Genomic DNA, 27,250 nt, shown 5'->3' with positions numbered 1-27,250 from the left:
AAATTAGTCAAAGCAGAACTATATACTGTTTGCTCCAGGGAAGACATGCCAGCACTAGATGCCTAAGATTTCTCTCTGAATTTTTCTAACACCTGGAGCTTATTAGTCAAGCTCCAGAATGGTGACCTTCTCACTTCATCTCTTCGATTTCCAGTGCTGAGCTTAAAATTCCTAACAGTGAACCTTACTGATTAGGAAGGATGAAACCACCCTGTCTCCAAAGCCAGCCCCGGCCCTTGCTTTGAGTCTGAAACAGGGGGAGAGGTCAGTGACGGCCTACCTACTCACTGAGCCGAGACCAGGTTCTCTCTCACGAGACCCCACATGAGCGGCTGGACACCGCTCTGTAAAAGAATACAAGTGTGTTTTTATAGGTGAAATCCCATGGTCATTAAGACCAGCAGCTTGGTTACCCAGCAAGGATGCTGCCGTGCACCTGTAGTTCATTCTTTTTACACAAAGCTGTAAGCTGACGCAACTGGAATTAACCCAGGGGAAAAACCCACCCACATCCCCAACTTTTTCCATAAGTCTCCTTCTAGCCATTCTTTTAAAATTGTAACCATCCCTGCCTTTGGCTGACAGGTGGCAGGAAATGAAAGATCAGATACAGATCAAATGAAGGCTCTGAAAGGGCCTGGACTCAGCATTACCATGCTTATTTATTAGGGGATTCGGAGAAAAAAATTGTTCAAAGTACCGCTGTGGACATCATTTTCCCTCTCAACTCTGGCAAACGAGCCGATGACGTCACCCCAGCCAGCCTGCCGCGCGGAGGACATGTCCTCCATGTTGTAACCCGAGCGGGACTGGACTTCCGCACTGGGTCTCGTTGTTCAGATGGCTGGACAGCTGCTCACTGGAAGGGAAACTCTTCTCACAGCAGGATCCTTTCTTGAAGGCAGGGGCCGTCTCTGATTCAGGGGCTCTCTCTGCCAAGTTCCAACAGAAAGCTGCGAGTTTGGTCATAAGCACCAAGAAAGATGAAACCTCCCAGACTGATGGCTGCCATTCGAGGGAAGACACCTGCAAATAATCTGGTGGGAGGCGAGAGGAAAGACTTTTAAAAATTGTGTGTGTGTAAAAGGTTAAATTCAAACACCCACAACTTGCTCAACTTAACACACCACGCTCATTAACCCCCACACAGCACTTTAGATGTGTGTGTTTTCCCTTTCAGAATGGCACTTACATTCCCGAGCAGACTTGCTAAAGCTGGAGCCCAGCTGTTTGTTGGCGAAAGTGGCCGAATACTAAACAGAGCTTACTCGTGAGCACCCACCACTAAGTCCAGCAATTAGTCCAAGCTAACTCAATCCCCACAAGAGTTATGTTAACAACTTTTGCACCATTTCTGTCTTCGAGAGACGACGAGATGAACTTTTTAATAAAGCTGTCAATGAGCTGACTCCTGGGGAAGGCTGGAGCGCCCCCACACCTTAAACCTGAAGTGGCCCTGGGTGTTTCGGGAGATCCTCCCAGTGGCTCATTTGACCCTATTTTGTCCTTAAAACCCACAAATATGAAGCCACTTGGGGAATCCAGTCCCCATGGGTCCTGTTTTTTCTCCTCTAATGAAGGGCAAGACAGGCGGGTTGTTCCAGCTGGGAGAGGAACAGCACCTCATTATGGGTTTTGTCCCCAAGCACTAAGGAAGGCCAGTCACCATCAAAGTTGCAACTTTGGAATAATAAAGAAATGCAAAGTAAAAGAACAATGTTACTGGGGTTGTAAATTGGGCAGTCATTGTTTAATACACTCCCAGAGCGACACAGTTATTTGTTCAGAGATGGTCATCGTGGTTTCACTGATGAAACAGAAACTGCAAAGAACCCACTCTCAGATTACAGATTCTGGTACAGGAGACAAACCTGGGAGTCTGCAATTGAAAAATAAGGTCGTCCACAGGGACTCATGGAAGACAGACAAAATGGGTTCTAAAAGAAGTCCCAGAGCAGTGTAATATGACTGCATGTTGGACAAACACGGCTGACTTGTGTCCTCAACTTCCTGTGGAGACTTTCCTCACCTATGTGTCTGTAATAATTGAACCTTTTTACCAACAGTACTTGTGTACACAAAAAATTACAAAGTCAGAAGTAGTGAATTCACTACTAAAAATACTTTGGGTCAGATCTAGGGAGGAAAGCTGAAAATATATACATTATGCCAACAGGAGCCTGGGGTAGCCTTGACAGTCTGGGAAACCTCCATGCTCAGCTAAAGGGGGACTCGCCAAGACCCGGACAGGAAGGAGACCCCAAGGGCAGCCCAATCCACGGCTGCCCAGCTGCCCTCTTTCTGTCTGACTGCCAGGAGAGGCCAGCTCCCCACTCCTCAGACAACCCCACCGTGTAGCCCTCAGCACTTCTGAGGAAAACGTTGGACTCGAGAGGAGTTCTGGGGGTCAGTGGTTTAGTTAGCTGAGAATTCAAATCATCAACTAAAATGATACCCAAAATGAGAACCTCTTTTTCTTGTCCACGTGAAAATTCTACAGAAGATGAAAACACACTTGTAAGGAAAAAGCTGCTCAGCCTAGCACCATGCAAATTGTTTCTGTGTGAGGTGTCCCAAAATTTCTGCGTTGAGGCCCCTAGGTCCTTTTGACCTGGAGAACAGCTTCACCTCCCATCCCCACCCTCCAAAGAGCCGTGCTGGCCAGGAGGGCGGCAGGGGCCAAGCTGTGGAAATGACATTTGCCACAGGAGCCTCCCCCCTGACTTGTTTCCACAGCCAGTGTCTCATTCCGCTCCCGCTGCTAATGAGCTCAGCTGCTCCATGCTAGGGGCAGACGGAAGCAGTTTATGGCTTCACTGGATGACAACGGAGTCTGTTAACGTCATTACAGACTTAACGTAGAGTAATTTGTCCAGTGAGCACCCCCAACCAGACTCAGACACAGGGACTGCAGCAGAGCGGAGCCTCGCTGGAGGGGCTGCACGCGGGACAGACGACACACTGGGCGCCATGCAAGGGACTAGGGCAGCGGCAGAGAGCAAAGGGCACAGGAGAGAAAAACAAAGGCCAGGTATCAAGCTAGAGCACGGAGCAAGCAGGATAAACAGGCCCCCCATCTGCTTTCAGCCCACTCGGCTGGATGAGCGTGTGGTATTTTTATTTGAGAAACCAATTTGCCCGAGGGCTGCTAAGTGGCTTCAGTCGTGTCCGACTCTGTGCAGCCCCACAGATGGCAGCCCACCAGGCTCCCCTGTCCCTGGGATCCTCCAGGCAAGAACACTAGAGTGGGTTGCCATTTCCTTCTCCAATGCATGAAAGTGAAAAGTGAAAGTGAAGTCGCTCAGTTGTATCCGACTCTTCGCGACCCCATGGACTGCAGCCCACCAGGCTCCTCCATCCATGGGATTTTCCAGGCAAGAGTACTGGAGTGGGGTGCCACTGCCTTCTCCAAAAGACAGTTTATCCTGTTACTAATATCTTACATCAATATGATGCACTGGTTATGATGAATGAACCAATACTGATACATTGTTGTTAACTAACATCTATAAAAGACGCTTACTCCTTGGAAGGAAAGTTATGACCAACCTAGATAGTATATTAAAAAGTAGAGACATTACTTTGCGAACTAAGGTCCGTCTAGTCAAAGCTACGGTTTTTCCAGTGGTCATGTATGGATGTGAGAGTTGGACTGTGAAGAAAGCTGAGCGCCGAAGAATTGACGGTTTTGAACTGTGGTGTTGGAGAAGACTCTTGAGAGTCCCTTGGACTGCAAGGAGATCCAACCAGTCCATTCTAAAGGAGATCAATCCTGGGTGTTCATTAGAAGGACTGATGATAAAGCTGAAACTCCAATACTTTGGCCACCTCATGTGATGAGTTGACTCACTGGAAAAGACTGATGCTGGGAGGGATTGGGGGCGGGAGGAGAAGGGGACAACAGAGAATGAGATGGCTGGATGGCATCACCGACTCGATGGACATGAGTTTGAGTGAACTCCAGGAGTTGGTGATGGACAGGGAGGCCTGGCATGCTGTGATTCATGGGGTCGCGGAGAGTCGGACACGACTGAGCGACTGAACTGAACTGATACTTGATTCATAATTCCTTAGTTCCATAATTCCTTGCCTGAGGGCATATCTCCCACGCCCTCCCCGGAGTGACCCAAGCGCGTCACTGCTTTAATGGATGCCAGGAGCTCAGCACCAGCCCTGAGCTGGGCTTGGGATGTGCGGAGGGGGGCGGTATGTACGTGTACACAGGCACAAGGCTGTACCTGCAAGGTAACTGGAACTCTCTGCAAAGCTGGCAGGCATGTTCCAGGACCACCAGGAGCCCCCGGGGACTCTGCGTGGAGGACAGAGGAAGCAGCAGAAGCCTAGGCCCACTGCTCAGAACAGCTGCCCACGGTGGCAGGGCCTTTGTTTCTTTGCCTTTTGTTACAGTTCCCTTGTCAAATTATTTGTCTCTTATCACATTAATGGGAAGCTAATGAACATTCTGCTAAGGACCGCACTGGGCATACCAATGGGAGCCCAAGATTCAAGAAGCTTCTGGAGATGAGATTCCCTTCACAGGGCTGACAGCAGGGACAGGGGCAGGCCCCCTGCATGAGGATGACAGCCTGTCTGCCTGCGATTCTGGCGTGGCCACACGAGGGAGCACCCAGTGACAGCACCACCAAGACACGGAAGGTTCACCTTGGACCATCTCAGGGAAATCCCACCTCCGCGAGCTTCTGGTGCCATGGTCCTGCCAACAAGGCCACCCACACACACATCCCCACCTTCCTGAAAAAGGCAGGCATGCTGCAGCCCCACTCAGAGTCCACAGGGCTAAGGTCTAGGGCAGAGGTTTGACCAGTAGTTGCCAGAGACTCTTAAGAAAGATGTCAAAACAAACGAGTAAAATTTGGCAGTCTGACAACGATGACCTAAAAAAACTACTGCATGCAACACCTCTGTGTGGCCCAGTCACTATCTGAAGCTCTGAGAATCTTTCCTGGGCTACTTCATAGCTCTTTTTTTCCCCCCCTTACGCCATTTCTTTCTTCAGGAGGAACTGATGTCAAAATCAACGTGCCTCAACTATGAGCAACCAGATTCCTACTTCCTCACCCTCTATTAGCCGTGAGTCACTGACTCGGGACAGACGAGCTACCACCCTACCCTCCCAGGCTCACCCACTCCTCTCTGGTGAACCCAGCCCTGGGCTCCATACCCTGTCCTACAGGCACGCAGAGGTGGCACAGCCAGTGAAGCTACACACCGTTAGCTACTGTGAATAAAGCATGGGGCTCTTCTGCAAAATACCCTCGCCTGGGCCTGGCTAACCCACACCAGGTTCTCCAGACTGTCAGTGAGCTGCAACAAAACCTGCCAAATGGACACAAAACTAGTCACATAAATGACGGACACAGCCCTGGGACGAGGAGGCAGCACTACTGTGGCTTGGCTGTTTCACACAAGCCTTGTCACTAGGCTTCCTTCAACCTTCCCTGAAAGGAGGCTGGGCTCTCAGAAAAATCCCTGGAGATGATTCCATAGAGAATCATGACTTCACCCATCTGTACAGATCCCAACCTTTAGCCAGCTTTGGTGCTTAGTCGCTTAGTTGTGTCCCATGGACTGTAGCCCACCAGGCTCCTCTGTGCATGGGATTTCCCAGGCAAGAATACTGGAGTGAGTAGCCATTTCCTTCTCCAAGGGATCTTCCTAACTCGGATCAAGCCTGTGTCTCCTGCACTGCAGGCAGATTCTTTACTGCTGAGCCACCAGGGAAGCGCTTGGACAGGCTTGCATGTTGTAAAACCAATGCTGAAATAGCATTTTAGAGAGAGCTTTGTGGGACACCATGCTCGAGTATGAAGCACTTGGCTGACGATACAAAGCTGCAGGCTTCAAGGGAGGAGTCACGCACTGTGCAATGTTGAAGGTGATAACTAATAATAGGTAAAAGTGTCCCAAACCACAAATGCTTTCTAACAACGCTACCTTCGTCACTCGGGTCCTGCCTTACACAAGCGGACGCTGGCTTTCCCACTGCTGCAGCCCAGAACCCGGCAGGGGCCACACACACAGACATCGCAATGGGACCTGTGCAACAGCACCTCACAGATGCAACGTCAGACAGGACGGCTTCTACAATCAGGACAGGCAGGGAAGAAGGGTGGGTGTGCCCGACGCTGGGCTGGAGGAGGAGGAGGGAGGAGAGGCCTCCCCTCCTGGCCTTACCCCGACAGCCCCTGTGTCCGCCAAACTGCGTGCAGAGCAGAGAGGACGTTCCCACTCGCGGTGCTGGAACCAGCCTGCAAGGAAAGACAAAGCGAAGATATCATCTCACAAAATTCCCCAACCCACTTACAGCTGGCTCCCCGACACCCTCACCGAGGACAGTTTCAGGCAGACTGGGGAGTCCCGAGGGAATCAGCTCCCTGGCTCTCACTGAACTAGAAGCCCCCACATCCGAAGCTGCCAGCAAGCACTGATCTGGCCCAAATCCCACCCGAAGCAGCTTTTCTAGGTGACTTCTCTCACCATCAACCTATGAGCAGAGCTTCCCCAGACAATTCGCATACAACTACTAACCGAGAAAAAGATGGGAAGCGGTATAATTGCTCTGAGAAGGATGGGGAGTCATCAGTAAAATGGTATCATGGAACTTCTCTAAGTGGCTAATGCACACATTTAATAAAGAACACTACGTTAGGTTCGTACTGCAATTCTGTCTTTATTTCTTTCACTTTTCCACAAGGGCATGACCTTTCAGAGTCATCATTTTGGTTCAGGTATGTTCCGTGGATTTCTCTGAAGTCTTGATGTAGCCCTTTTAAAGATAATTTTTTTCTTCATGGCATTTGTTAACAGTTCTGAAAACTGTCCTATTTCATCTGGTGAAAGCTTAATAAGCATGATCTAAGTTCAGATCCTCATACTTGCTGCCTGGCGTGAAGCGGGCCAACTCTCTGAGCCTCAGGACTGTCACCAGTAGAAACAGCGAGTTTCTGAAAACAGTATTACCAGCCAGAGGCCCTACCAGCCCTACCTGTTCACATCATACAGAGGAAAATGATGTCAAAAAGACAGCCATCACAGCGATTCCTGTGGACAGCGCTTTGTCCAAAGGCAGTTCCACTCGTGATTCAACAGGCAGCGTGAGGCTGCTAACTTGCAGGTATTATTGCAACCTCTGTTCAGTGTATACACATATAAGCTCTGGCCCTAATGGAGACAAGCATCTGTTGTGTCTCTGATACGTTATTTTACCACTTACCTTTGCCAACATGATTCTTGTTTTGGCCACGTCCAGAGGCGTGGTGACTGCAGCTGCAAAGCCACCTGTGCACAGAAAGACACGCAACACACAAGTGAGGCATTGTTTACCACGTTACCCGGCATTTTATAATTTTCATTCTAGAATTCCTCGTAACTCTGCCAAAAATACTTCTTTATCATTACATCCACTTGACTGATTCAAGAATAGGAAGCACACGCGGAAAATCTTTACCCACACGCTCTGCTGCTTGGCAGTGATGTCTAACTGCATATCAAAGAGGTGGCGGGACAACGTTTTATATGCTCAAGTTTTAAAAAAAGGCCCCACAATGTATCTTGCTCTCTTGTGAAGCAGCACACAAGCCTTTCCGTGTACATGGGGGTATCTGGTCAGACCCCGCCCCTGTCTGAGGCACTGCTGCACCCCAAGAGTCTCAGGGGGTCCATGCCTTCCACAGGCCTATGTTCTCTAATCTGACTCCAAAACGCTGCCATGGTTTCTGCTCTGAGGCAAAACTGGCAAAGAGAAACATGTGTACTGCTGTGGGAACTTTTCATACACATGGCTGGGTTTTTAATGGTTAAGAGAGTACTTTTTTCTGTATTTCCAGACTTCTGAGACAGCTAGAGTAACAAGATTTCTAAACTCATTTCTTGTTAGAGTCAGTCTTGATTCAAGCCTGAGTTCTTCCTTACAGCTCTGTCCTCTTTATTTAAATTCCATGACTGCCAAATGGATCTTTAAAAAAAATCCACATATTTTAAAGGGGTCTGTATGTACAGACAGAGGAGTTGGAAGACTTTTTCTTTGAACAGAAATCATGGTATCTGGTATCAGTATTTTATTCAATATGATACAGAGAGATACTGCAGTCCCCCAAAGTCCCAAAAAAGACTTAAACAGTAAGCCCAAAAGGGTTTTCTAAAGATTCAGCTTCCATGACCCACAGTGAAACTGGACAGTTTTCTAAGAGCTGAACACAACAAGTGTGTGAAGGATGCTCCAGAAATAGCAGCCTCTCCCTCTAAGTTCTGGGTTGTGTGGACAAGGAGGTCATTTGATCTCTGCCAAATATCCTTCTAAATATGTTGCTGAAATAAGATCATTAAACTGAACCGCCTCCATTTGGTAACATTATGTTATTTATTATGCTGCTGACTTCTTGAAAGATATACCCAGAAGGGCACAAATCTTAGGGCCAAAGAGTAAAACCAGAAACATGTATACTAGGTTGCCTTTTATTTTAGCCAGCTCTGCGTTATGAATGTGAAACGTTTTCCTCCCAATTCAAAAGTTGCCTGAAATTCACAGACCTCCTAAACTGCAAGTATTTTTACAGTTTTGTGGCCTCAATCCTCAAACACTACTCTCTTTTAAACCACTTAACCATTTATTCTGCCTTTGATACTCAAAGTCACATGGATCTTGGCTCCAAAAGTAGTACTGTTTCATTACACAATGACTTTGATAGACAAACACAAATTTGTCCAGTTGTTTAAATTCCTAAGTGCATAACCATTTTCCTGTTTGAAAATGTTTCAAACTGACCTAAACCAACTAAAAAGGCTTAAAAATTGACAAGGACATCATCAGTCCCCCGTCTGACCGCTCAAGCTCTCACGAATCACCCATGTTGAACAGTATTTGTCTTCTACTAAGTTTGGATGCTATAAATTGAACTTATTTTAGCCATTAGCGAAGTTCACCATTCCTTTACTCTAGGTGCCTGCCAATATTCTCCCAGTGATTTGTTTCCTCAAAGTAATATGAAGGAAAGTGAGACAAAAACACATATGCTGAAATAGGTCCTATTTTACTACCATGAAGGAAACTTTATTTTATGAAAGTTATTAATGTCAATTGAAATGTCTTCAAATATCAAAGACTGCTTTAATTCACAGACCTCACAGTGTTTTTTTTATGAGGCTGTAAGAAGGACTTGTGAAGATCATGTAATAGAATAACCGGTCATAATGGGGAGGGAGCAGGGGAGCTGTATTTTCAGTTAAAATGCAGTTATTTTCTACATTTTACTTAAGGGAACTGTAAACCTCTGGTAATAAATACAAGGAACACGCTAACGTATTAGACAGGAAATAATTATTTGGTATAGCAACTGCAGGCTACTTTAGTGTTCAAATCACATGTGAAACAATTTTCTATGTGTTCCACTAGAGATACGTTTGTACTTAATGTTAGGCTAACTGCTTCCAAGAACCAGAATCGGGGAAAATTAGATTTTTACAGTGAAACAACATCTCACGTGTCCTCAGGGTTCTCTCCCCTCCAGACAAAAGGGGCCACCTGCCTACAGTAAGTCTGGAGCTGTCACCTCCAACATCTGCTGGGGGGGTGGGGGTGGGGCACAGCGTTCGGGGGCCGCCACGCACTGTCCCCCTGGCACTAGCTGGGAGCAGGAAGAGCTGCTCCAGCGGAGAGCCCCAAACAGATGGGGCCTCAACAGCAACAATGGCAACAAACGTTTTTCCGTTTCTTTTAGACTGTATTGGGCCCTGTCATTTGTTACCCAGATAATCCTTCACCCTGTTACAGAATTTCAAGCCATGGCTTTCCTTCCTTCTCCCAGAGACTGTAAGTGTTCATTACAGGAAATGAATCAAAGAACATTAGAATAGCAAATATCACTATACAGCAGATGTCATAATTATGCAGACTGAATGATGGTTTTAAGTTTAGGAGTTAAACTTGAAGTGAGGAAGCTGGCAACAGTTCCAAAGTTCATTTTCCCCCCCTAATTTAACCCCTGACCAGAGGCCAAGGGAATTTCTGAGCATGACAAGCCATCAACACCTCCAATCTCAAGGGACATTTTTGAATATTTGTGCCAAGTGGTTCATAAAGCAAGCACGGGCACCAAACAGCGCCAAGGATGACCAGAGAGTGCTTTGTCTATGATAATTTAATCAGCTTAAACTTGGAAAAGCACACAGGGATGAGAAATAAGATTTCTGGTTTAAGGGCAAGTTTTATCATTGCCTTTATGGCCACGTAAGGCGAAAACATCTGAAAGTGCAGCGGGTAAGCATGCCAGATCTTACGGGCTGCCCAATGTGACAAGTCGTGACTCATGTCTCTATACTGTGTAGTATACAATCTTGCAGCAAATTCTTACAGAATATCACTTTTCCACAATGTGAAGTATTTTCCAATTACGCTTGTCTTTTAGAAAGGTTTTTAAACAGTAACCTTGTTCCAGGAAGTCAAGAAACACCTGGAGTAACTGGCAAATTTGGCCTTGGAGCACGGAATGAAGCAGGGCAAAGGCTAATAGAGTTTTGTCAAGAGAATGCACTGGTCATAGCAAACACCCTCTTCCAACAACACAAGAGAAGACTCTATACATGGACATCACCAGATGGTCAACACCGAAATCAGATTGATTATATTCTTTGCAACCAAAGATGGAGAAGCTGTATACAGTTAGCGAAAACAAGACCAGGAGCTGACTGTGGCTCAGATCATGAACTCCTTATTGCGAAGTTCAGACTTAAATTGAAGAAAGTAGGGAAAACCACTAGACCATTCAGATATGACCTCAATCAAATCCCTTATGATTATGCAGTGGAAGTGAGAAATAGATTTAAGGGACTAGATCTGATTGATAGAGTGCCTGATGAACTCTGGACGGAGGTTCGTGACATTGTACAGGAGACAGGGACCAGGACCATCCCCATGGAAAAGAAATGCAAAAGAGCGAAATGGCTGTCTGAGGAGGCCTTACAAATAGCTGTAAAAAGAAGAGAGGCGAAAAGCAAAGGAGAAAAGGAAAGATATAAGCATCTGAATGCAGAGTTCCAAAGAATAGCAAGGAGAGATAAGAAAGCCTTCCTCAGTGATCAATGCAAAGAAATAGAGGAAAACAACAGAATAGGAAAAACAAGAGATCTCTTCAAGAAAATTAGAGATTCCAAGGGAACTTTTCATGCAAAGATGGGCTCGATAAAGGACAGAAATGGTATGGACCTAACAGAAGCAGAAGATATTAAGAAGAGGTGGCAGGAATACACAGAAGAACTGTACAAAAAAGATCTTCACGACCAAGATAGTCACGATAATGTGATCACTGACCTAGAGCCAGACATCTTGGAATGTGAAGTTAAGTGGGCCTTAGAAAGCATCACTACGAACAAAGCTAGTGGTGGTGATGGAATTCCAGTTGAGCTATTTCAAGTCTTGAAAGATGATGCTGTGAAAGTGCTGCACTCAATATGCCAGCAGATTTGGAAAACTCAGCAGTGGCCACAGGACTGGAAAAGGTCAGTCTTCATTCCAATCCCAAAGAAAGGCAATGCCAAAGAATGCTCAAACTACCGCACAATTGCACTCATCTCACACGCTAGTAAAGTCATGCTCAAAATTCTCCAAGCCAGGCTTCAGCAGTATGTAAACCGTGAACTCCCAGATGTTCAAGCAGGTTTTAGAAAAGGCAGAGGCACCAGAGATCAAATTGCCAACATCCGCTGGATCATGGAGAAAGCAAGAGAGTTTCAGAAAAACATCTATTTCTGCTTCATTGACTATGCCAAAGCCTTTGACTGTGTGGATCACAATAAACTGTGGAACATTCTGAAAGAGATGGGAATCCCAGACCACCTGACCTGCCTCTTGAGAAACCTGTATGCAGGTCAGGAAGCAACAGTTAGAACCGGTCATGGAACAACAGACTGGTTCCAAATAGGAAAAGGAGTGCGTCAAGGTTGTATATTGTCACCTTGCTTATTTAACTTATATGCAGAGTACATCATGAGGAACGCTGGGCTGGAAGAAGCACAAGCTGGAATCAAGATTGCTGGGAGAAATATCAATAACCTCAGATATGCAGATGACACTACCCTTATGGCAGAAAGTGAAGAGGAACTCAAAAGCCTCTTGATGAAAGTCAAAGAGGAGAGTGAAAAGGTTGGCTTGAAGCTCAACATTCAGAAAACAAAGATCATGGCATCTGGTCCCATCACTTCATGGGAAATAGATGGAAAAACAGTGGAAACAGTGTCAGACTTTGTTTTTTTGGGCTCCAAAATCACTGCAGATGCTGATTGCAGCCATGAAATTAAAAGACGCTTGCTCCTTGGAAGGAAAGTTATGACCAACCTTGATAGTATATTAAAAAGCAGAGACATTACTTTGCCGACCAAGGTCCGTCTAGTCAAGGCAATGGTTTTTCCCGTGGTCATGTATGGATGTGAGAGTTGGACTGTGAAGAAAGCTGATCGCCGAAGAATCGATGCTTTTGAACTGTGGTGTTGGAGAAGACTCTTGAGAGTCCCTTATACTGCAAGGAGATCCAACCAGTCCATTCTAAAGGAGATCAATCCTGGATGTTCATTGGAGGGACTGATGCTAAAGCTGAAACTCCAATACTTTGGCCACCTCATGAGACGAGTTGACTCACTGGAAAAGACTCTGATGCTGGGAAAGGTTGGGGGCAGGAGGAGAAGGGGACGACGGAGAATGAGATGGCTGGATGGCATCACCGACTCTGTGGACATGAGTTTGAGTGTACTCCGGGAGTTGGTGATGGACAGGGAGGCCTGGCGTGCTGTGATTCATGGGGTCGCGGAGAGTCGGACACGACTGAGCGACTGAACTGAACTGAACTGAACCTTGTTCCTCAGGGTCAATATTTGTACCAACTAAAATTTCAAAACAAGGAATATAAACAAGAAATCTATTTAATTTTGTCTTCCGTTAAAGACATGTACATCTACTAACAATTTTTTGCAGACCTTGGGCAAATTCCTATCAGACGTCTGCTGAAAAAATAAGATAATTGTCTTGGAGGAGCTTTTAAATCTATACCCTAGTAGAGGCAATGATTAGGTATACTAAATTTATTAATGTGCTTTTTTCCCCCCATGCAATTAAGAATCACTATGATGATGACAGCTTTTCATTTCCTGGGTGTTAGCTGAAATAGTAATTCCTTAAATGTAGTTCCACAGATTACCAAACACTAACACGCTATGCAGGGGCTTCCCAAGTTAGCTGAGTGGTAAAGAATCTGCCTGCCAATGCAGCAGATGCGTGTTCGATCCCTAGGCCGGGAGGATCCCCTGGAGAAGGGAATGGTTACCCACTCTAGTGTTCTTGCCTGGAGAATCCCATGGACAAAGGAGCCTGACAGGCTACAGTCTATGGGGTCACAAAAGAGTCAGACGTAACTTAGCGACTAAACACCACCACCACACACTATCACCGATCCCAGCAACAACCTCTTCATGGAGGGTCAGTTGCTTCTACAGGTAAGGAAACATGCCTAGCAAGGCCCCGAAGTCTCCTTCCTCAGCTGTGGACAGAAAAGAGGTCTGACAGCTCTGTGACTCGGACAGGTCAGCCAGCACTAGAGGCTGCAGCTCTGGGCGAATCCATTGGCTGCCCAGGTCCCAGTTTCCCCACTGACCCAGACAGTGGATACTGGTGATGCAGGAAGCAGACTGCCCACCTCTCCCCGACCCAGGGTAAAGTGATCGGAGACTCACTCCCTGTGGACTGAAACTCCAAGGTGACAGCAGCAGGACGGGAGGCTGAGCCCTGCCCAGATCACATATTTCTCATTCTCAAAGTCAGGCGACCTCCCCAACCACACATGCACAGAAAAGGCCTTGGAGATGAAAGGGGAGTGACGTTAAGAGATGCTCCACGCATAAACTTCTGCAGTAGAATCCATCTTGGCTACCAGACATGTGCGCGCACACAGAAGAATCCTGAGATATACCAAATATGGGCTGTGAACCGGGCGAACCAAAATGACTGGCCAAAGGAAAGCTGGAAGAAATGCTTCATTACAGTAATTCACACGCCCCGAGGGCCGACTCAGGGGCTCAGTCTGCCCGTGGGTGTTCCTGTCCACACGTACTGTACTCTTTTTGCCACCTGATAAATACTTCACCTTTCATCTCTCTGGGAATTTTTTTCTGCAGTTGAAAAGCCAGGGTCTTGTCACTGACCACTGGTCTACTGGCTAAGATTTGGTGCTCTCACCACCGTGACCCGTTCTCAATCTCTGGCCGGGACCGAAGCCCTGCTTCAAGCGGCTGCCAGCCGAGACCCTTGAGATCACTGATACCGAGTTTCTCCCCCTTCTGCCACACCCCCACCTCCTGCCACCTCTGACTAAACTAAACGCTTACTGCCTATCATACAACATTTCTCACAAAAAGGAACTGGAATGAACACACACGTCCTTAAGAGGAATGATACATTTGCAAGTACATCTTTGAATTAGCTCCTTAAAGCAAGAGACCAGAAAAAAATATATATTTAACACACGGACATTTTATAGTATGTTCACTTTAAGAAGTGGCCTTCCTTATCCAGTATGACTCAATTTTCCAGCATGCTCACTTTGCCCCCAGGCCCCAGAGGGGGTCCACAGACAGACCCTCGTAGATACCAGGGAGTAAGGACTCCTGACCACTGGCAAACGAATCAAGACCACCTACCCACTTAACACAGCTAAGGACAGGGATCATGTGGAAACAATCACCCATCATAATCAATCCGAGCTGGCTTTGTATCTACGGGCAATAGTCTTATTTTGGATTATCAATTCTACAAGTCAGATGGGTCCAATTATTACTATAGGATCTTATAAAAATGTATGTTTTCTGTTTTCCTGATCACTATAACAAAAAGTCCATCCAACGACCACTAGGACAAATTGGAAATGAATTTTTTTTTTTCCCACTAGAGCTGGTATCCTAAGCCCATGTATCTGTCAGTTTATGGGGTTTGCATCAAAACCAGCAGTTCATAAGTTTTCTGGCAAACCTCCGTTTCAATTTATTTCAACCGTAATTCTCACTTACCTTTATTTCCAACAACAAAATGCCTTTCTCTCTCAGACCGTACACCTCTCACTTACTAAATCCCATCCAGTTTCTGCTTCTCCGTGAACCCTCACTGGAAAATGCGTATGACAAAGTGATGGATAGCATGACATTGCATACTGTCACTCTGCTCTTTGTTTAATGTCTAGAAAAATGCCCAGATGTTTAGATCTCTGTATTTTCTACACCGTTCAGTTTAGCCTTCGGTAAGCTGTGGAGCAGCCTCTGCTCTCCTGACACTAGTTAATCTACGAGGCTGTCAAACATGTCACACGGACCGTGAATCACTGCCTCCTACAGAATTCGCTGAAACCCCCCAAGAAGTGCTCGAGGCAGACAGCTGCACTGGGAGCCCTGCACCCACAGCTCGGCTCTTCGCTGAGAGGCCTTGCTAAATCATCTTCAAGATAATCCAAGGGCCTGAGTGAAGGCTTTAATAAAAAGAAAACGAAAAATTTGTCAAAAACAAATTGGCTGTCTTTCAGGCAGACACCTTTTCAGCAGGAGTTCCTCCCCCCACAACACCCACCCAGACACTCTTTTCTCAAACTAGAACTCTTCTTCTAAACAATCTGGAATTTCTGAAGAATGTTGTTTTTGCATAGTTAATATTTTCACATTTTTCTCCCCCTTCTTGGTCTTTCCCAGTATAATATAATCCTTTGCACCTGCAAAAGCTCCACAGACTGCTGACTGCCAAGAATCCACCACATGATCTTGCCTCCAGGACCAGAGGGCCTGTGGTAAAGGAGAAAGAAAAATACAAGTTATTAAATATTTGAATTTATCAGAACCTCCTGTGGGTTAGCTCTGGGGATGGGAACTTAAGTGAGAAGCTATTTTGGTGGCATTCCTCACTGATGACATAAGTGATTTTCCCAAGGACTTAACGGCCTTCTAAAATAAGTCAAAGGAACCAGGGGGACAGGGACATTAGCGTGCCCAAAGGAAACCATTTTCAGGGAATACGTGTGATACACATACACATATACACATTTATACATAAGTATAAAAATACAGACATCTTTAGGACAATGTAACATTTAAAATACTTCCCGTATAATTCTAAACATGTAAATACCATAATACACAAATTAGTCCAAAGCAGTGTATACCAAATTCCACAGTTCTGTTTCCAATCTTTATCCATGCTGTACATGTTTGAAGGATACTGATTCTATTACTAAACAATGTAAAGTTCCTCAAAACGCTTTCACACTGCTCTGTGTAATGTGTGTAACATAAAACTCATGCTCAGTTTCAGACTAGGCAAGATGATGGCAGGGGTGTGGTGCCGTGCTTGCTGAGAGTTTATGATACACTAGAAAATAAGATACAGTCATTTCAAATGGTGAAGAGAAAGTCAGGCCCTGGTTCAGCTTCTAAACACATATCAAAACCTGAGACTTCCCTGGTGATCCAGTGGTTAAGAATCTGCTTTGCACTGCAGGGGACATGCGTTTGATCCCTAGTCAGAGAACTAAGATCCTACCTGCCACAGTAACTAAGCCCACATGCCACGACTAGACAATCCACGGGAAAGATCTCCACATGACCCAACGAAGACCCAATACAGCTAAATAAATATTTTTTATTAATTTAAATAAATAAATAAAAAACCAAAACCAAACCAAAACAAACAAACATACAAAAAAAAAAAAAAAAAACAACCACCCACAGTCCTCATAACAATCCTAAGAGTCGGGTCCTGTTGCTAGTCTCGTTTTATCCAGGCTGAGGCTACACTATTTATTTTTGTTTTTAGCTTTCTTGAAGTATAAATGATACCCAATAAACTACATGTATTTAAAGTAGGTGATACAGTAACTTCTGATACACATACATATGAAACCATCGCCATGATTAAGATAATGAACATATCCATCACCCAAAAAGCTTTGTTGTCCCTTTGTCACCCCTCTTTCCTGCCCTTCCTGACCAAACCTTAAATGATCTGATTGATCCCTATAGATTAGTTTGCCTTTCCTGGAATTTTATATAAATGCAATTATACATTAACTTTTTAACACAAATTCTTTCCTTCAGATTTTTTGTATGATTTGCTGTTAATGTGGATATCAATCATTTGTTCCTTTTTATTGGTTAAATAATAGTCCATTGTATAGATGTAACATTATTTGTCTATGTATCTGCCTGTTGATAGACCTTTGCGATTTTTCCAGTTTGGGGCTACTACTAATAAAACTGTTATGAATGTTTATGACTTCATATGGACACATGCCTTCATTTCTCTTGGAAAAATACCTCGGAGTGAAATAACTGAACCACGTGGCAGATGTATGTAGGTATACTTTTTAAGAAACTATCTAATTGTTTTAGAAACTGTTGTACCATTTTACATTTAGACCAGTTTCTTTACATCTCTTCCGATATCTGCTATTGTCAGTATTTTTAATATTTTACCATTTTAATTTGTATGCAGTGGTATTTCATTGTGGTTTCAATATGTATTTCCCTAATAATGCTGAGCTCCTTTTCATGTACTTTTTTTACCATCCATAAAATATCTTCTTTACGAAGTGTCTGTTCAAATGTTTTGCACATTTTTATTGGATTGTCTGTTTTGTAATTATTGAGTTTTGACAGTTCTTTCTTAATTACTGCCTTTTATTTTTCTTGCCTTACTGAACTGCTTAGGACCTCTAGCATAATGGCAAGTACCGCAATAAGGACAAAGAATATTAGAAATAAGACCTCTTGAATATATTCATTACAACGGTTAGAACGGTATATATAATATCCTGTCAAAGGTGGTGTGACATTTTCACAGATGATCAAATATACCACAACTAACAAATGGGACCTACTTAAACTTAAAAGCTTTTGCATAGCAAAGGAAACCATCAACAAGATGAAAGGACAACCCTCAGAATGGAAGAAAATATTTGCAAATAAAGGAACAGACAAAGGATTAATCTCCAAAATACAGAAGCAGTTCATTCAGCTCTATATCAAAAATAATAATAACCCAATCAAAAAATGGGCACAAAGCCTAAACAGAAATTTTTCCAAAGAAGACATATGGATGGCCACTGAACATGAAAAGATGCTCACCACTGCTCATTATTAGAGAAATGCAAATCAAACTACAATGGGATACCACCAAATAGCCATCATCAAAAAACCTACAAACCTGGACTTCCACAGTGATACAGTGGCTAAGAACCCACCTCCCAAAGCAGAGTACATGGGTTTGGATCCCACATGCCTTGCAGCAGCTAAGCCCGTGTGCCACAACTACTCAGCCAGAGTTCTGCAAATAATGAAGCCTGTGCACCTAGAAGCTATGATCCACAGCAAGAGAGAGGCCACCACAATGAGAAGCCCGTGTACCGTGAAGAGTAGCCCCTGCTCACTGCAATTAGAGAAAGACCACTCACAGCAACGAAGACTCATAGCAACTGAAAATAAAATTAAACAAATAAACTTAACTTCAAACTTAAAACTCTACAAATCCCCAAGTGCTACAGAGGATATGGAGAAAAGGGAACCCTTGTGCAGTTCCGGTGGGAATGTAAATTCATACAGCCACCATGGAGAAGAGTATGGAGGTTCAGTTCCGGTGGGAATGTAAATTCATACAGCCACCATGGAGAAGAGTATGGAGGTTCCTTAAAAAGTTAAAACCAGAACTACCAGCAATCCCACTACTGGCATATACTCTGAGAAACCCATAATTCAAAACGACATATGCAACCCAATGTTCACTCTAGCACTATTTACAATAGCTAAAGACCTGGAAGCAACCTAAATGTCCATCCATAGATAAAGATGCGGTACATATATACAATGGAACATTGCTGTTTAGTTGCTAAGTTGTGTCTGACTCTCCAACTCCAGAAGGAACAAAGATGCTGAGCCAAAGGGGAAACAATGCCCAGCTGTGGATGTGTCTGGTGGTGAAAGTAAAGTCTGATGCTGTCAAGAACAATACTGTATCAGTTCAGTTCAGTTCAGTCACTCAGTCGTGTCTGACTCTTTGCGACCCCATGAATCACAGCATGCCAGGCCTCCCTGTCCATCACCAACTCCCAAAGTTCACTCAAACTCATGTCCATCGAGTCGGTGATGCCATCCAGCCATCTCGTTCTCTGTCGTCCCCTTCTCCTCCTGCCCCCAATCCCTCCCAGCATCAGTCTTTTCCAGTGAGTCAACTCTTCGCATGAGGTGGCCAAAGTATTGGAGTTTCAGCTTTAGCATCAGTCCTTCCAATGAACACCCAGGGTTGATCTCCTTTAGAATGGACTGGTTGGATCTCCTTGCAGTCCAAGGGACTCTCAAGAGTCTTCTCCAGCACCTATAGGAACCTGCAATGTTAGCAGGTCCATGAAACAAGGTAAATTGGAAGTGATCAGAAAGGAGATGGAAAGAGTGAACCATCAACATTTTAGCAATCAGTGAACTAAAATGGACTGGAATGGGTGAATTTAATTCAAATGACCATTATATCTACAATTGTAGGCAAGAATCTCTTAGAAGAAATGGACTGGTCCTCGTAGTCAACAAGAGAGTCCGAAATGCAGTACCTGGGTGAAAACTCAAAAATGACAGAATGATCTCTGTTAATTTCCAAGGCAAATCATTCAATATCACATAATTCAAGTCTAGGCCACAAACACTAATGCCAAAGAAGCTGATGACCTACAAGACCTTCTAGAACTAACACCAAAAAAAGATGTCCTTTTCATCACAGGGGACTGGAATGCAAAAGTAGGAAGTCAAGAGATACCTGGAGTAACAGGCAAGTTTGGCCTTGGAGTACAGAATGAAGCAGGGCAAAAGGTGACAGAGTTTTTCCAAAAGAATGCACTGGTCACAGCAAACACCCTCTTCCAACAACACAAGAGACAACTCTACACATGGATGTCACCAAATGGTCAATACTGAAATCAGATTGATTATATTCTTTGTAGCCATACAGATGGGAGACTGTATAGATGGAGAAGCCCCATACAGTCAGCAAAAATAAGACCAGGAGCTGACTGTGGCTTGGATCATGAACTCCTTATTGCAAAATTCAGACTTAAATTGAAGAATGTAGGGAAAACCACTAGGCTATTCAGGTATGACCTAAATCAAATCCATTATGATTATACAGTAGAAGTGACAAATATATTCAAGGGATTAGATCTGACAGACAGAGTGCCTGAAGAACTACAGATGAATGTTCCTAACACTGCACAGGACGTGGTGATCAAAACCATCCCCAAGAAAAAGAGATGCAAAAAGGCAAAATGGTTGTCTGAGGAGGCCTTACAAATAACTAAGAAAAGGAAAAAATTGAAAGGCAAAGGAGAAAAAGGAAAGATATACCCATCTGAATGCAGAGTTCCACAGAACAGCAAGCAGAGATAAGAAAGTCTTTTAAAGCAAACAATGCAAAGAAATAGAGGAAAACAACAGAATACGAAAGACTAGAGATCACTTCAAGAATATTAAGAGATACCAAGGGAACACTTCATGCAAACACGGGCACAATAAAGAACAGAAACAGTATGAGCCTAACAGAAAAAGAAGATACTAAGAAGAGGTGACAAGCCCACAAAGAAGAGCTACACAAAAAAGATCTTCATGATCCAGATAACCATGATGGTGTGATCACTCACCTAGAGCCAGACATCCTGAAGTGCGAAGTCAAGTGGGCCGTAGCAAGCATCACTAGAACAAAGCTAGTGGAGGTGATGGAATTCCAGTTTGAGCTATTTCAAATCCTGAAAGATGATGCTGTGGAAGTGCTGCACTCAATATGCCAGCAAATTTGGAAAACTCAGCAGTGGCCATAGGACTAGAAAAGGTCAGTTTTCATTCCAATTCCAGAGAAGTGCAATGCCAAAGAATGTTCATACTACAGCACAATTGCACTCATCTCACACGCTAGCAAAGTAATGCTCAAAATCCTTCAAGCTAGGCTTCAACAGTATGCGAACAAAGAACTTCCAGATGTTCAAGCTGGATTTAGAAAAGGCAGAGGAACCACAGATCAAATTGCCAACATCCGTTGGTCATAGAAAAAGTCAGAGAATTCCAGAACATCTATTTCGGACTATGCTAAAGCCTTTGACTGCAGAGATCACAATAAGCTGAAAATTCTTCAAGAGATGGTAATACCAGACCACCTGACCTGCCTCCTGAGAAATCTGTATGCAGGTCAAAAAGCAACAGTTAGAACTGAACATGGAACAACAGACTGCTTCCAAATTGGGAAAGGAGTACATCAAGGCTGTATATTGTCACCCTGCCTATTTAACTTATCTGCAGAGTGCATCATGCAAAATGCCAGGCTGGATGAAGCACAAGCTGAGATCAAGATTGCTGGGAGAAATATCAATAACCTCAGATAGGTAAATGAAATCACCCTAATGGCAGCAACGGAAGAGGAACTAAAGAGCCTCTTGATGAAGGTGAAAGAGGAGAGTGAAAAATCTGGCTTAAAACTCAACATTCAAAAAACAAAGGTCATGGCATCTGGTCCCATCACTTCATGGCAAATAGATGGGGAAACAGTGGAAACAGTGGCTGACTTTATTTTGGGGGGCTCCAAAATCACTGCACATGGTGACTGCAGCCATGAAATTAAAAGACACTTGCTCCTTAGAAGAAGAGCTATGACCAACATAGACAGCATATTAAAAAGCAGAGACATTACTTTGCTGACAAAGGTGCATAGCGTCAAAGCTACGCTTTTTCCAATAGTCATGTATGGATGTGAGAACTGGACAATAAAAATGCCAAAAGAATGGAATGCCCAAGTGGCCAAAGAATGGAAGCCTTCAAACTGTGGTCTGGAGAAGACCCTTGAGAGTCCCTTGCACAGCAAGGAGACCAAACCAGTCAATTCTTAAGGAAATCAAACCTGAATACTCATTGGAAGGACTGGTGCTGAAGCTGAAGCTCTCATATTTTTTGGCTACCTGATGCAAAGAGCCAACTCACTGGGAAAAGACTGATGCTGGGAAAGAATGAAGGCAGGAGGAGAAGGGGATGACAGAGCATGAGACGGCTGGATGGCATCAACTCAATGGACATGAGTTTGAGCAAGCTCCAGGAGCTGGTGAAGGACAGGTGAGCCTGGCATGCTGCAGTCCATGGGGTCACAAAGAGTCAGAAACGACTGAGTGACTGAACAACAGCAGTATGAAAAGGAATGCAATTGGGTCATCTGTAGTGATGTGAATGGGCCAAGCATCTTTCATACGGAGTGAAGTAAGAGAAACACAGGTATCCTGTATTACTGAATATACAGGAAATTTAGAAAAACGCTACAGGTGAACCTGTTTGCAGGGCAGGAATACAGACACAGATACAGCGAATGGACACGCAGACACGGGTCAGGGAGAGAGCAAGGCTGCGATGAACTGAAAGAGCGGCATGGACATACACACTCCCATGTGTACAGCAGACAGCCAGTGGGGGCTACTGTACGGCACCGGGAGCTCAGCGGGGCGGCATGGAGGTCCAATGGCTAATTCACTTTACTGTCCATCAGAAAATAAGACAACACTGTAAAGCAATTATCCTCTAAATACATATACACGCAAACTAGAAGAAGAGCTAATTAGTGCTCCTTTCCTACTCTCAATAATTCTCCACCGAAAATACACTTGGAAGGCTGAGAAAGCTGCTACAGAAATGAAAAAGACACCATGTAAACAAACCAAGGCATGTATGTCTCTGTCAGCTTTAACAACGCATCTTCAGTCAGACGTCTAACTATGTGAACTACCTAACAAATCAAACGTATAATAATGTGTGGTGTCAGAGCTCCAACGTTTTCTTCCACCTCACTAATGAGATTGGTTACTTGGAAAGCATGTTTACGGCAATCACTGGACTAACAGTAAAGCTAATCAAATAGATTTCTGTAACCTTACTTGTAGAAGTAGATTAACTAAAAAAAGTAAGTTTGAACAAAAACAGCTTTCTAAAGATAGTCTTGCCATTAAGCAGAGTTTCTGGTATTTTTCTGTAAATGTTATAATGTTTCCAAGTATATCTGTGTGCTTTTGTAAACAAACGTAATTTTCTTACAAACACTGGAGACAGCATAAGAACCAAATCAGTAGAACAGCAACTTTTTATCTATTTATCTTTTTTCAATTTTTGGCCACACTCCATGGCATACAGAACCTTAGTTCGCCAACCAGGGATCAAACCAATGCCCCCTGTTTGGAAAGCAGAATCTTAATCACTGGATAGCCAGGGAAGTCACAACTTTTTACTTTAAAGGTGGCAAAATGTTTATCAGGCTAATGCCAATTTGAACACTATTATTTACTTTGCTGACTTTTTGGGAAATGGATACAAAACATAAAATATCAATGGTCATTTTGGGAATGACTGAAAGTCATCTTCAGTTTCTGCTGGAACCTGCAAGGACTCCAAAGAGTTAAAGTTTACTCCAAACAGACTTAAAATACTACAAATAACACGAGTTTGTAAGTAGTGTGTGTGAGCTCAGTTGCAGTCGTGTCCGACTCTTCGCCACCCCATGGACGGCAGCCCACACGGCTCCTCTGTCCATCAAATCTCCCAGGCAAGTGTACTGGTGTTGGGTGCCATCTCCTCCTCCAGGAGATCTTCCTGACCCAGGGATCAAACCTGTGTCTGCTGATCTCCTGCACTGGCAGGTGGATTATTTACCACTGAGCCACCTGTGAAGGCCTTATAACTAGTAATAAAGAACAAATAATAAGATGTGTATCACATGTCATACAGGAGAAGAAAAATCAGAGACACTATTTAATTCATAAATTGAGCATTTACTCAATACCTACTAGATTTCAGGCAGTGTAGAGTCAGGGGGGAAAAAAATAGTCCCCAGGTCTAATATTTGATGGGGGTACAATGAGGACAGAAGAGGTTATAAGAGGAAGAAGGCTTCACAGAGGTGCCTGCTATAATCTAGGGAAGAAAAAATAATATTGGTTGCCAAGGGAGGAGGGGGAACCCACTGGATCAAAATAGACCCAGATGGCTTAAGACACAATTTAAAAATAGAATCTCCAAAGATAAGCATATCTTTCCATTATCACCTGGCCAGAATAACTTAGCCTAGAAACATAAAAAGAAATCATTTTTTATTAGAAAATGATACTAATAAATAAACAAAAAATTCTGTAGAACCAAAAGATTAAGATTCAAGTGAAAAAATTCCATGGCAAACACAGAGCATTGTAACAGGAGCCACAGTAACTACACTCCCACAGAACTTACTACGCTCCAGGCACCAAACACTTTACATACATTAACTCACATAATCCTAACCACAGTCTTCCAGCGTATTTGCCATTTAATCATTTCACAAACAAGGAAGTTGAGGCTCAGAGAAGTTAAGCGCCTTGCCGAAGTTTAAACAGGTAGTGACAGAGTTTATAAACGCTCCGACTTGCGTCTATAGGTTAGAGATGTCTTGAAAGCAAACAGAAGGTATCTATAAGACATTTCATAGTTCTTTTTCTTTTTAAGCCAATAATAAGTTTATTGTGTCTTCAAGACACTACAATATACACTCCTCTCCCAGAGAAGGGTCTTTCAGAGACAAGGAAGCATTATCCAGATGAGTAGCTTATTTGTCATTTTCATAGGCAGCTGGATTCTTCCTCTTCGATTTCTCAAACTCCTGCGTTCCCCATGTGTAGACAAGATAAAACACAGAACGGCGGCGCGTCGCGAAGTATGCACGCCCGAGTTCGGCGCAGCACACTGGGGATGCCCCTGCTGAAGTAGTGCGGGAAGGCGCGCTGCTCGAAGGGCGACAAGCAGTAGGCGATCACAAGCCGCACCCGTGTCAGATGCCCAAATTGGCGGCCCATGGTCGCGGCGGCCTCGAGGTCACCTCGCCCGCCACAGCTCAGGACCCTCCGCCTTCCGTCCGCCACTTCCGGTAGGACCGGACGCCGCGCCCGGAGGCGGTGAGGTCACTTCTGGGAGAACTACTTCCCGACTGTCTCCAGGCAGGACATTTCATAGTTCTATAACTCCGGGAGTTGGTGATGGACAGGGAGGCCTGGCGTGCTGTGATTCATGGGGTCGCGGAGAGTCGGACACGACTGAGCGACTGAACTGAACTGATACAGATGATAACTTTTACTAGAATGATATCACAATAACCAAGTGAATGAACGAATGATGTCAATGGAAAAAATAATGTGCTTTAAGTAATACGAATTTTCTCATGCAGCTCAATATCAAAAAAACAAACAAGCTGATCAGACAAAGGAGAAGATCTAAACAGATTTTTCTCCAAGATGACATACAAATGGCCAAGAGGCATATGAAAAGATGCTCAACATCAATAATTATTAAGAGAAATGCAAATCAAAACTACGAGGTAGCACCTCACACCAATCAGAATAGACATCATCAAAGAATTTACAAACCCCTAAATGCTAGAGAGGCTGTGAAGAAAAGGGAACACTCTTACACTGTTGATAGGAATGCAAATTGATACAACCACTGTGGAGAACAGTACAGCGGTTCCTTAAAAAACTAAACACAGAACTACCATCAGTTCAGTTGCTTAGTCGTGTCCGACTCTCCGCGACCCCATGAATCACAGCACGCCAGGCCTCCCTGTCCATCACCAACTCCCAGAGTTCACTCAAACTCATGTCCACAGAGTCAGTGATGCCATCCAGCCATCTCATTCTCTGTCGTCCCCTTCTCCTCCCGCCCCCAACCTTTCCCAGCATCAGAGTCTTTTCCAGTGAGTCAACTCGTCGCATGAGGTGGCCAAACTATTGCAGTTTCAGCTTTAGCATCAGTCCTTCCAATGAACACCCAGGATTGATCTCCTTTAGAATGGACTACCATATGACCCAGCAATTCCACTCCTGGGCAGATATCCAGAGAAAATCATAATTCCAAAAGATACACGCACCCCAGTGTTCACTGCAGCACTATTTACAATAGCCAGGACATGGAAACAACCTAAATGTCTATCAACAGAAGAATGGATAAAGATGTGGTAAATACATACAATGGAATGTTATTTGGCTATAAAAAGGAACAAAACTGTATTTGCAGAGACATGAATGGACCTAGAGTCTGTCACACAAAGCGAAGTCAGGAATAGAAAAACAAACATCATATATTAATACTTCTATGTGGAATCTAGAAAAATGGTACTGATGCACCTATTTGCAAAGCAGAATATATTGACACGCAGTCGGAGAGCACAAACGTTTGGACATCAAGGGGGTGAGGGGGTGGGATGGACTGGGAGAGTGGGATTGACTATGTCCACTACGATGTATGAAGCAGATGCGTAAGGCCTGCTGTACAGCACGGGGGGTGGGGGGGAGGTATAATCTGTCTGTAGGACATGTACTGAGTTAATGCATTCCAATATTCATTTTGTTGTTGTTTAGTTACTAGTCAGACTCTTCTGCAACCCCATGGACTGTAGCCCACCAGGCTCCTCTGTCTATGGGATTTCCCAGGCAAGAATACTGGAGTGGGCTACTGTTCCCTTCTCCAGGGGATCTTCCCAGCCCAGGGATCAAGCCCACATCTTGTACATCGGTAGGTGGATTCTTTACCACTGAGTCACCAGGGAAGCCCCCAATATACATTGCTGCTGCTGCTAAGACGCTTCAGTCGTGTCCAACTCTGTGCGACCCCATAGACGGCAGCCCACCAGGCTCCCCCATTCCTGGGATTCTCCAGGCAAGAACACTGGAATGAGTTGCCATTTCCTTCTCCAATGCATGAAAGTGAAAAGTAAAAGTGAAACCTCTCAGTTGTTTCCAACTCTTCACAACCCCATGGACTTCAGCCTACCAGGCTCCTCCGCCCACAGGATTTTCCAGGCAAGAGTACTAGATTGGGGTGCCATTGCCTTCTCCGCCAATATACATTAGGTACTCCAGTACTATTGCCTAGAAAATCCCATGGATGGAGGAGCCTGGTAGGCTGCAGTCCATGGGGTCGCTAAGGGTCGGACACGACTGAGCAACTTCACTTTCACTTTTCACTTTCACACATTGGAGAAGGAAATGGCAACCCACTCCAGTGTTCTTGCCTGGAGAATCCCAGGGACGGGGGAGCCTGGTGGGCTTCCGTCTATGGGGTCACGCAGAGTCGGACACGACTGAAGTGACTTAGCAGCAGCAGCAACAGACAAATACTGTTTGATTCCACT

At 44.5% G+C, this 27,250-nt stretch overlaps 1 protein-coding gene and 1 pseudogene across 4 annotated transcripts in view; both read right to left on the bottom strand.

Annotated features, from left to right (window-relative positions):
• Positions 1 to 619: 619 nt before the first annotated feature.
• SLC25A26 (solute carrier family 25 member 26) overlaps positions 620 to 27,250 on the bottom strand; it is a 164,980-nt gene continuing 138,349 nt past the window's right edge. For all 4 annotated transcript variants that reach the window (XM_088831619.1, XM_088831620.1, XM_055414282.2 and 1 more), the window contains 4 exons: positions 15,756 to 15,825; positions 7,235 to 7,299; positions 6,196 to 6,269; positions 620 to 1,037 (listed from right to left, as the gene is read on the bottom strand). In XM_088831619.1, the coding sequence (XP_088687745.1) occupies positions 920 to 1,037; positions 6,196 to 6,269; positions 7,235 to 7,299; positions 15,756 to 15,825 (327 nt within the window). In that variant the 3' untranslated portion in view covers positions 620 to 919. The remainder of the gene's footprint in view (positions 1,038 to 6,195; positions 6,270 to 7,234; positions 7,300 to 15,755; positions 15,826 to 27,250) is intronic.
• On the bottom strand, positions 23,806 to 24,959 carry LOC129547997 (cytochrome b-c1 complex subunit 8 pseudogene; annotated as a pseudogene).

The sequence above is a fragment of the Moschus berezovskii genome, chromosome 24 (genome assembly GCF_049115385.1).
Source record: "Moschus berezovskii isolate FMDL1 chromosome 24, NW_MosBer_1.0, whole genome shotgun sequence".
Taxonomy (NCBI): Eukaryota; Metazoa; Chordata; class Mammalia; order Artiodactyla; family Moschidae; genus Moschus; species Moschus berezovskii.
Note: the sequence above shows the minus strand (reverse complement) of the source record. Positions and strands in the feature narration are given on the sequence as shown.